The sequence below is a fragment of the Ursus americanus genome, chromosome 21 (genome assembly GCF_024610735.1).
Source record: "Ursus americanus isolate L20-20 chromosome 21, mUrsAme1.1.p, whole genome shotgun sequence".
Lineage (NCBI taxonomy): Eukaryota > Metazoa > Chordata > Mammalia > Carnivora > Ursidae > Ursus > Ursus americanus.
The window spans coordinates 46,864,558-46,875,980 of record NC_142147.1 but is presented as its reverse complement, the minus strand read 5'-3'; the positions used below and the strand labels follow the sequence as shown (position 1 = coordinate 46,875,980).

General features: G+C 45.5%; 1 protein-coding gene across 7 annotated transcripts in view; it reads right to left on the bottom strand.

Moving 5' to 3' along the window:
* Positions 1-11,423, bottom strand: part of LOC123775629 (uncharacterized) — a 34,216-nt gene that overhangs the window by 16,826 nt on the left and 5,967 nt on the right. For 3 of the 7 annotated variants that reach the window (XM_087870856.1, XM_087870858.1, XM_087870859.1), the window contains 5 exons: positions 5,474-5,633; positions 5,308-5,377; positions 3,736-3,783; positions 3,222-3,348; positions 2,324-2,419 (listed from right to left, as the gene is read on the bottom strand). In XM_087870856.1, coding sequence (XP_087726982.1) covers positions 2,324-2,419; positions 3,222-3,348; positions 3,736-3,750 — 238 coding nt within the window. In that variant the 5' untranslated portion in view covers positions 3,751-3,783; positions 5,308-5,377; positions 5,474-5,633. Of the gene's footprint in view, positions 1-2,323; positions 2,420-3,221; positions 3,349-3,735; positions 3,784-5,307; positions 5,378-5,473; positions 5,751-11,423 lie in introns of all 7 variants that reach the window. The other 4 variants (XM_087870857.1, XM_087870862.1, XM_087870860.1 and 1 more) reach the window with 4 other exon arrangements.

Sequence of the window (11,423 nt, the reverse complement as noted above, 5' to 3'; positions counted from 1 at the left end):
ATGTTCTCCTTGGAACGCTGTTCCACCAATGAGATATACAGCTTGCTCCCTGCTTCTTTTCAGATCTCTCTTCAAATAACACTTTATCAGGAGGCCTCTTTTCCCATCCAATATCCAGCAGTGAATTCTCCTACCCCTTGACACTCCTGACCATCTGCCTGGCATTCGCCTTACCCTGTTTTGTTTTTACACAGCACGTATCACATCTGACGTACTATATACATACATGCCCTTTATCTTTTTGTTTTATGTCTTCTCCCACCTGAATGCAGTACCCACAAGGACAAGCATTTATATCGTTCCCTGCTTTCTCACCGCTCCCAGAACACTATCTGACAGTGTTCAATAAATACATGCTGAACAGATACATAAGTCCGTTTGACGGCTTTGTTAAGAGTTTTGGTACAAAAGTAAAAGAGCTTTTTCAAGTAAGTTATCCAGAACAGTACTGGGGACTGGAAACAGCAATTCTGCTGGGAAGTTGAAAGGCTCCACCAGAGGCTGGGCTAACCTTGGTGGATGTTGCTGATATGAAAATTATGCTGATCACAAAATCCTGGCAAGAATCACTTGAAAGGGAAAAAGGGGGGAAAAAAGCGTAAGGCATAAAAGTGGCCATGGGGCCTATGGATTGACTACCTCTGAAATTTTTGTACTCTGTGTATACAATTTTTCCTTTTTCACATAGGAGTCAATATTTAGAGCCTCAGAAATAATGTCTCTGAAAGCAGGCTGCCAAAGTGATGGATACAGAAACATGTTCTTGTATGGACAGCACCAGTGTTCCAAGTTACAGGCTGGGACTCCACTGAGTCTGAAATAAGTTTAGTGGCTCATGACAAGCATTAACAGAACAGGACAACATTAGAGGCACTTTGGATAAAATGCCTGCTGGAACTATACACACAGAGAGATGATGGTAGATGATACTGTTTGGAAGACAGTCTTTGGAAGAGGTGGGTGGCTGCCGTGAGGAAAATCTTCGAAGGGAAAGACTAACTTGAAAGCTACTTATTACCTGAGAATTCTTCTTTCTTGACAAAGTGTATTTATTTTCTTTAATAGGAGACCTGCCTAAAAAAGCGGCTATCAGAATCTTCATTCTAAGAAGTTGACAGTATGATTCGCCAAAGACTGCAGAAAAGCCACAGAGGGAAAAGGATATGCAACTTGGTTACAAGTGCAAAATTAACCTGTCATTAGATGTGGGGGATTGTTTTTTTGAGAGAGAGAGAGAGAATGTGTGAGAGAGCCAGTGGGGGGGGGGGCAGAGGGAGAGGAAGAATCTTAAGCAGGCTCCATGTTCAGTGAGGAGCGTGACATGGGGCTCGATCTCACAACCCTGAGATCACGACCTGAGCAGAAATCAAGAGTCGGATGCTTAACCAACTGAGCCACCCGGCGCCTCTAGATGTGATTTACATATACATATCTGCATTTATCCAAAAGCACCTAATACATTAGGATTAGATTAGATAATCATGGGGACAGGGTGCAGTTCTAGACTATGCCTTCATCACACGTTTCTGCTTACCACCCATTTAGTATGTCCACAATGAATGAAAAAAAGTCCATGTAAACCATTATTATCTCGTTTATTCATCCAACAAGTATTTATAGCACGTCTGTCCTCGACCAAGTCTGTTCTATACACTGAAGATATAGCAATAAAGAAAACAGACTTTCTTCCCTCCTGATAATTATATTCTAGTGGGAATATAGGGAGATAAACAAAAATATATGTTAATATGGTGAGTGGTGATGAATGCCTAGACACCAAATTGGACAGGGTAAGGGAAAGGAGAATGGGGGAGGAAGGGGTCATGGACAGAGTGGTCACGGGAGGTCTTTCTTATGGTATTTTCATGTGAGAGGAGACCTCAGTGAAGTGAGGAGGGGTCAAGAGGATGACAGAGAGAAAGGGCACTCCTGACAGAAGGAAGAACAAGTAGAGAGAGGGTGATGAGGCAGGGCCATGGGTGGCAGAGCAGAACGGCAAAACTGGATAGAAGAGACTGACATGGGGGCAAGTGACGGGTCACATGTGTGGAGGGATGGGGGAAGAGTGAGGAGCAGGCAGCTGGGACATCAGAAGCCACTTTAAGCACTCGGCTTTGACTCTGAATCAGATTAAGAAGCTACCAGAGATTCAAGCAGAGGACAAGATCTGATAAACATACAGAAGAACCACGTGGAGTAGAGAATGACTGTAAAAGAGCAAAGGAGGGGAGGGAGAGCGGGAAAAACTGCTGTAGAATTCACAGGCCAGGCGCTGTTGTGGAGGCGACAGGAAGCATGGCCGACTCAGCCGCACGGCTCTCACCTGAGGGGCTGTGGCCCTGGGTTGCTGTCTTTATCATCCGAAACTTTTCTCCCCTCTCAAACTGGAGTATTACATCCGGGGTCAAGGGCTGACGCCCTGTCAAAAGGCAAGGATAAACATTCAGAATTACTAAAAATTACTAAAATTACTAAACTATTAAAAATGTGGTTCTCACCATATCATCTTTAGGACATCAAAATTAGTGATTTCCAAACTGCTAATTATGACCCATCAGAGGACTACATTTGATGCAAAAATCCAGGCTATGTAGGCATTAAGTGTAAATTACTGGAAAAAAAAGGTCTGCTTTCTTCAGACTCTTTCCACCATTTCTCACACAATTTTCAGCAACAGGCTGTAGTTTTTGCGGCAATGTGCAGTTATTGCCAAGGGCTCTGATTAGTTTCTACCCTGTTTTATTTCATTAAAAATGCCGGTACCAGGGGCGCCAGGGTGGCTCAATCAATTAAGCATTCGACTCTTGATTTCAGCTCAGGTCATGATCTCAGGGTCATGAGATTGAGCCCTGCATTGGGCTCTGGGCTGGGTGTGGAGCCTGCTTGGGTTTCTCTCTCTCCCTCTCCCTCTGCTCCTTTCCTCATTTGCGCGTGCACACATGCGCTCTCACTCTCTCTCTGAAAAAAAAGAAAAAAATGCTGGTATGATGCCCTAAATGTGTGTCATGACCCACTCATCAGAGATGACCACAACTTGGCCAAAAATGTCTACACAGCAGTCATTGTGTCAATTTATGGCTCGTTTACAAAAACATACTTTGACAAGAGGAGAAAGACCAGAAAAATGCCAGCCATCCAGTGCAAGAGCTCCAAAGCCCCCCACAACCAAGGATACAATAAACACCGCAGGGGGCTCAAGTCCACAGGGCGCCTGTCCTCACCCACAGAAATCAGGTTCCTGAAGTTCTCCAGCATCACGTCTCCGTACAGCTTCCTCTGGGCGGGGTCCAGCAGCCCCAGCTCCTCCTCCGTGAAGACCACCGCCACGTCCTTGAATGTCACCGCCTCCTACAACACCAAGCACATGCGACCTCAATCTACACTAAAATACAAAGCAGCGGTCCTCTGGCACAGAAGAGGTTTTGAAAGGCCTGTTATTCTGTTTCATTGTTGTGGTTTTTTTTTTAATATTTTATTTATTTATTTGACAGAGATAGAGACAGCCAGCGAGAGAGGGAACACAAGCAGGGGGAGTGGGAGAGGAAGAAGCAGGCTCATAGCAGAAGAGCCTGATGTGGGGCTCGATCCCAGATCGCCAGGATCACGCCCTGAGCCGAAGGCAGACGCTTAACCGCTATGCCACCCAGGCGCCCCTGTTTCATTGTTTTCAAGAATGCATCTAATCATTGAGAAATGAGACAATGGTTTAAAATCTAGAAAGGAAGCCCAACTCACCTTGAACTTGGTCATTTTGTCCTCGTCCTTCTAGGGAAGGGCTGAGTCCTGAGAAGGCACAAAAGGGGAAGGAGAAAAAAAAAAAAAAGCCATCAGAGTCTGGCCAAGACTGTGCTTAACTGATACGGCTAACGTTGAGTCGCTAACCATATTTCATGTTTTACACCAAATAGCAATGGTGCCCTTTCTTCAGGGGGTTTGATGAGCACAGCGTGGGCTGGATTCCTGAGACCACTGATCCCTTCAGCCGAGAGCCCCAGCACAGTGAACAACCTGCCCAGCCATACATGGTGCCCCTGACACAGTTCTCCTCGTTGCTTTCAGGGTATGAATCTGGTTCTAGGGAACGTGGACGTCGAGAGTAAAGTACCAGGCTGAGGGAGTAATTGCTGGGGCCAAATGTTTTAGGTCTGTGGTACTGCTACTTATCAGCTGTGAAATCTTTGACAAGTTATTAATGTCTCCGTGCCTCAATTCTTTCACCCGCAAAAATGGAGGGATTCACAATGCCCTATTTCACAGGACTGTTTTAAGAATTAAATCAGCAGGCGCAAAGCATACGGAACCCTTTCAGGGTATCTTATTTCTTTTTTTTTTTAAAGATTTTATTTATTTATTCGACAGAGATAGAGACAGCCAGCGAGAGAGGGAACACAAGCAGGGGGAGTGGGAGAGGAAGAAGCAGGCTCATAGCGGAGGAGCCTGATGTGGGGCTCGATCCCATAACGCCGGGATCACGCCCTGAGCCGAAGGTGGACGCTTAACCGCTGTGCCACCCAGGCGCCCCAGGGTATCTTATTTCTTCGTAGCTGTAGAAAAGTAGATAATATTCACTAACATGAAAACTGTCCTCATTACTAGTTTCTATCAATGGAGCTTTTAGAGGTTGTCGCTCTGTCGTATGAAAATCACCTTTAACCCTTGAAATATAGTCTCTCGTCTGTCATACTTAATGGGATGTCTTTGCAATACATTTAAGATTACATGGATGACCTGTTTTCCTGTGTAAAATGAACATAAAATAAAATTTACCCTTTTAACCATTTTTAAGCGTACAGTTTATTAAGTCCATTCCTATTGCTGTGCAATCATCACCACCATCCATCTCCAGAACTTTTTCACCATCTCCAACTAAAACTCTATACCCATAAAACAACAGCTTCCCATCACCCCTCCCCTCAGCCCCCAGTAACCACTACTCTACTTTCTCTCTCTGTGAATTTGACTCTACGGACAACTGGGGGCTTTTCTGGTTTCTTTACAGATGACTGTTTTTTAAAAGATATGAGACCTTGCCAAACCTACTCTGTTAACAGCAGGGCCTCGAAAAGACTCTTCATGAAGATGAAGAAAAATTAATGAAAACCTGTGACCCTGGAAGATTTATTTAACCCGTAGATGAGGTAATTACTGTCGTTATGTCATTCAAACTAACAAGCCACAGCAATCATAGCAAATGACTAAGAACAACAAAAACACCAGCGGGTGGCATTAACTGAGCACCGAGTACGTGTCAGGGACCTTGCGAAGCACCCAGCACACACTTGTTTCATGAAGGTACCGCCCACGTACCTGGGACGAAGCTACTGTCCCACAGGTCGTGTGACTTCGGTCCAATCGCCTACACCTCTGTGCCCATCCTCTGCGGTAACAAGGGAGATAAAAACGGAATTGCAGTCCGAGGATTATTGTGGGGGGAATAAATGAGCTAATCCATGCAATGCCCCTGGCACCATACCTGGCATTTTAGGAAGTTCTCAATCAATGACGATGAGGACTGTGGCTCCTATTTAACCGATGAAGAAGCTGAGGCTTGATGAGGTCACGACTCACGGGCAGAACTGGAATCCAGCTCTCACACCAGAACCGATATTCTAGATCTTGCTTCTCTGCTGCTTCTGAAGACCAAAGTACACAAATGGGACTCGAGGGTCTCACAGAGAGAGAAACGAGGGCTGAGAGCTAGGGGTGACAGACACGAAAACACGGACAGGGCTCTGAAGCCAAAGGATCTGCTGGAGGGAGAAGAGAACAGCGCTGTGAAGGGCGCAGGCTCTGGAATCGGACCACCAGTGTGAATACTGGCATCCCCAACTTGCTAATCCTTCGCATCTCAAAGCCCAAGCTAAAACTGGAGATAATAATAATGACAACAATAACATTACCAACCTCGGGGGAGGGCAGGAGGTCTAAGTGACTATACGTCAGATGTCTGGAACAGCGTCTGGCAGCTTAAATGTTCAATACAAGTTACTCATATGGCTGCCTTACATGGACAGCCAAGGAACCCCTTCCTCAGGAAGGCTGCAGCTGTGCACTGCCTGACAAGCAGAGCGTGGGCTAGATTCCAGAGACCAGGCCCCTTCCAGCCGAGCGCCCCTGGGCAGCGAACGACCCGCCCAACCCCACTGGTGGCCTGAGAACAAGTTCTCCTTGTCACTCTCAGGGTAGGATTCTGATTCTGCGGAGAGTGGAAACTGAACATACAATACTCAGGTTAAGAGGTTATTATTGGTTAATTGTTGGTTAATTTATTACTTATTAGTTAATGACTACTAGTTATTTCTCCGTCTTTAGATACAAGAACTCTAGTATAGAAAAGGGCAATGGAAAACTTCCCAATCTTGGCAGAAATACACTTTTGGGATCTGGGATTCATTTTGTTCTGACTCTATTTGTCCAACAACTTCAGCTCAGTAAGAGTGTTCTGCAGGGGGAGCTCTCACTCACCTTCAGGGGGAGGGGGATAATTGGTAAATCGATCTTGTAAGGAACACATACTCAGCTTTACATCTCAAGCATCTGAAACAGTGCTTGTGATGGAAACTGCTCAAGAGACCCTCAGCAGTAAGTGGCAGTGTCTTGATGAATGAACCTACCACCAGGCAGAGGCATGTGGGAAGAGCAGACTAGTGGGTCGATTTCTTTGAGTTGTAAAAAAAAATTTTTTTTAGAGAGGGAGGGAGAGGAGGGTGGAGGGGCAGAGTTTGGAAAGGGAGAGAATCTTAAGCAGGCTCTACTCAAAGCACGGAGCCTGACCCAGGGCTCCATCTCACAACCCTGAGATCATGACCTGAGCCGAAATCTAGAGTTGGACACTTAAGCGACTGAGCCACCAGGCACCCCTGAGCTGTAAAATTTTGAGGCTGATCCCAGGTGGGAGGATTTGGAGAGCAGGGGTTTTATTTCCAAGCTTTTCCTCCAAGTCTTTCACAATATTTGCAAGATCAAGGTCATCTTTGGAAGGAAAAGAGCCTCTGGATTTTTTTTTACCTAAGATTTTATTTATTTATTTTTGAGAGAGATACAGAGCACAGGTGGGAGGAGGCAGAGAGGGAGAGGGAGAGAGAGAATCCCAAGCGGACTCCACACGAAGCGCAAAGTGGGGCTCAATCCCAGGACCCTGAGCCAAAATCAAGAGTTGGACACTTAACCGACTAAGCCACCCAGGTGCCCCCTTTTCTTTTTTAAAGATTTATTTATTTGAGAGAGAGAGAGAGAGAGACAGCGCAAGTACTCTCCCCTGGGGAGACGGGCCGGGGGAGGGGGAAAGAGAGAAGAGCCTCTGGATTTTTAAAACTACCATCTCAGGAAGGTGATTTTTGCTTTTCTAAGTCAGTGCCTACGTGGACTCCTGTTACGAAATCCACACAACGTGTCCATCAAAATATTCAGAACAACAACTGCTCACTGTCTACATAATTAGCAATAGCAGGCTAACTTATAAATTCTTCATTAAATACATGAGTTTATTAATTCATTGAATACTTATGGAAATCTCATTAAAAGAGATCCAATTGGGGCGCCTGGGTGGCTCAGTGGGTTAACCACCTGTCTTCGACTCAGGTCATGATCCCGGGAGTCCCAGGATCGAGCCCCACACTGGGCTCTCTGCTCAATGAGGAGTCTGCTTCTCCCTCTCCCTCTGCCCCTCACCCTGTTCATGCTCTCTCGAGCTCTCGCTCTCTCTCAAATAAATAAAAAAAGATTTTTTTAAAGAGAGAAAGAGATACAATTACCCAGGCCCAACTTGCTCACAGTCTGGTGATTACAAGCTGCTACGTGCCCAAGTAGGGCATGGGGTCCTCTGGGTCCCCCAAGGCCCACAGGGCAGCTTCTACGGAAACGTGGCTTTAGCTGAGCTGTGGGGGATGACTGAGTTCTACTAGCCCAAGAGAAGCAGAATCACTGGAAAACCTCAAGAGAATGAATGCTCTCAGGGGAGTGAATACAAACAAGAGGCAGGAACAGATAAGCAGGTGGGCGGGATTCAACCTATGGTGACGTCTGAGTCCCAGTTTTATCTGCAAGTCAGCAGGAAAGCCACAAGGGCCTTGAGGAAGGGAGAGTGAGAAGATCCCTTTTGTTTCCTGTCTTGTTAATTTCTGCCATTCTCACTGGTGTGGAAGGGGCCAAGATGCCCTTCAGCAGACGAATGGATGAAGACGATGTGGTCCATATACACCATGGAATATTACTCAGCCATCAGAAAGGATGAATACCGACCATTTGCAGTGACCTGGATGGAACCGGAAGGGATTATGCTAAGTGAAATAAGTCAAGCAGAGAAAGACAATTATCATGTGGTTTCACTTACATGTGGAACATAAGGAATAGAGTGGAGGACATTAGGAGACGGAAGGAAAAATGAAGGGGGGGAAATCAGAGTGGGGAGATGAACCATGAGAGACTATGGACTCAGGGAAACAAATTGAGGGTTGGGGGGGATGGGTTACCCTGGTGATTGGCAAGTATTGCATGGAGCACTGGCTGTTATACGCAAACAATGAATCATGGAACACTACGTCAAAAACTAATGATGTACTGTATGGTGACTAACATAACATAATGAAAAATAAATAAATAAATAAATAAATAAATAAATAAATAAATAAAAAAGCCCTTTTCTGGCCAAAAAGACACCTCTTGTCTTGGAAACAGATGACTCTCTCAGCAGAGATTTGAGAGGGAAGTGGCTGGGGTCAGACAGGACTGTTAAGAGGGTGACATCAAGAATCACTTCCTTCTTGGAGAATGGGGAAGATGGTGGCAAGAGTAGGAGGACCCTGAGCTTGCCTCCGCCCACGAATACAACTGGATAACTATGCAATCATCCTAACTACCCCAGAAATCGACCTGAATACGACCTGAACAGACAGAAATCGGGACAGAACCAACTCCACAAGTAAAGGTAGAGAAGAGGCCCCACTGAAGAAGTCAGGAAGTGTGGAGCTTTGGTTTGGGAGAGAAACAGATCGTGGCCTCAGTGGTGAAGAGGGAGCTGGGGTTGTGGAGAAGTATGAGAGACAGATTAACACACAGGGAGCACAGGGGGAAAACGAATCCCCATAGCCACGGGCTCGGAAAGCAAGAGGGGCCACATTTCGTGAGTTCTTGCAACCAACAGGGCTGAAAGCCTTTAGTTTTAAAGGTCAGTGGGCCTGGCTCAGGCGGAGTCTGGAGACACTGGGGCTTTTCTTGGAGAAAAGGCAGGGCAAACCGCCTGTGGACACTGAGCGTGGAAGCAGCGATGTGAAGTGCGCCCGGGGCACACAGTTATCTGCTCATCTTGGGAGTGTGTTCCAGAGAGGCAGCATTTATGGAGACCCTCCTGGAACAAAGAACCGGCAGGTGCCACTGCCCTCCCCCGCCCCTCAGCATAAACACAGAGCCACCTGCAGGAACCCGCGCAGCACTGATACTGCTTACACCGAGCAGAGCACATGCTGCACACACAGGAGACACTCCCTAAAGCCCCAGGTGCTGAGGAACAGAGGACACGACATGGCAGGACACGACAGGACCTCTTCTTCACAAGGCTTTACCCTCCAGAAAAGGAGATGTCGCTGACTTTCCGAACACAAGAGAAGCAGGCAAAATGAGAAGACAGAGGAATCTGTCCCAAATGAAAGAAAAGGACAAGGTCACGGCCAGAGATCTCAGTGAAACAGATCTAACATGCCTGATAGAGAACTTAGAGTAATGGCCACAAAGATACTCGAGCTGAGAAAAGAGTGGAGGACATCAGTAAGACCATTAACACAGAGATAAAAGAATAACAGAGATAAAGGGCTCAATAAAAGAAATGAGAAACACACCCAATGGAATGAATAGCAGGCTGGAAGAAGCAGGGGAACAAATTAATGACCTGGAAGACACAGTAATAGAAAGTAATCAAGCCGAACGAGAGAGAGAAAAAAGAATTCTGCAAACCAAGAATAGACTTAGGGAACTCAGTGACTCCATCAAACATAATTACATTCATATGTAGGGATCCCAGAAGAAGAAGAGAGAAAGGGGGGCAGAAAAGTTATCTGAAGAAATAATAGCTGAAAACTTCCCTAATCTGGGAAGGAAACAGACCTCCAGATCTAGGAAGCACAGAGAGCCCCCAACAAAATCAACAAAAGCAGATCCATACCAAGACATATTGTAATTAAAATGTCAAAAACGTAACGAAAAAAAATTTTTTTTTAAGCAGCAAGACTAAAGAAGACAGTTTCTGTAAGCACTTGGTAGGAACAAGGACTTGCGGAATGAGTGCTGTAATGAAGAGCTAACAGATTCATCATGTAGACCGGGGCCTTGTTATTTATCTCCTGAACCATTCATTCAACATGTAATTATCAGGAGCCTACTCGATGGCAGCCAAGGATCCGAGACATGAGAGACACAGCAGTGAATGAAGCAGGCAAGGACCGTGATCTCGTGCGGCTGATATTATAATGGGGGAGAAGGATAATAGCAAACTGATAATACAGTAAGAGGTACTTTTAAGAACAATAAGGCAGGGTCAGGGCGCCTGCATGGCTCAGTCGGTTAAGCATCCAACTTGATTTCAGTTCAGGTCATGATCTCAGGGTCATGAGACCAAGGCCCATGTTGGGCTGGGTGTACAGCCTGCTTGGGATTCTCTCTCTCCCTTTCCCTCTGCCCCTCCACTCCTGCACTCTCTCTCTCAAAAAAATTAAATAAAATAAAAAAATAACAATAAGCAGGGTAAAGAGATTAGAAGAAATGGAAGGAGGGGCTGTTGCAGAATAAGTTTTGGTCATGGAGGCTTCTTTCATATTTGAACAGAGAGACCTGAACCAAGGGAGAAACCGTCATGCAGGTATCTGGTATTGGAAGGATGTGAAATTCAGCCAGAGAGAAACAGAAAATATTTCCTGTTAAAAAGCCACAAGTCTGTTCTACAAGTGCTTCCCAAATTTTAAATGTTCTATGAATCAACCGGGGACCCGGAAAAGGTACAGATACCTGTGTCTCATGCCTAGAAATTCTAAATCAGAAGATCAACGATGGAGACTAAGAACCTACATTTTTAACAATATCCCAGATGATGGTGATGCTGTTGGTTCCTGGGTCACTATGTGAGTCGCATCAGTCAAAACGACCCTCCAGATATTCTCAGACGGATATTCTCAGATATTCTTGTAACCGCAACAGACTGCCCTATTGCCCGAGAGCAAAAACATTGATGAAAGTAAATACACTGCAATCTTCTCTTTCTCTCTGGTTCTAAAAATGGGATTAGAATCAAGATTTGTTGGGATCAGAAAGAATACCAAGAGCAACTCTAAGCATCTAATTTTACCCACAAGGAAACCCAGGCTATTCAGAAAATACTCTCAATAATAGTTCCAGCACCTGAAAGTTCTAGCAACTGACTTAGAACCTACCATGGC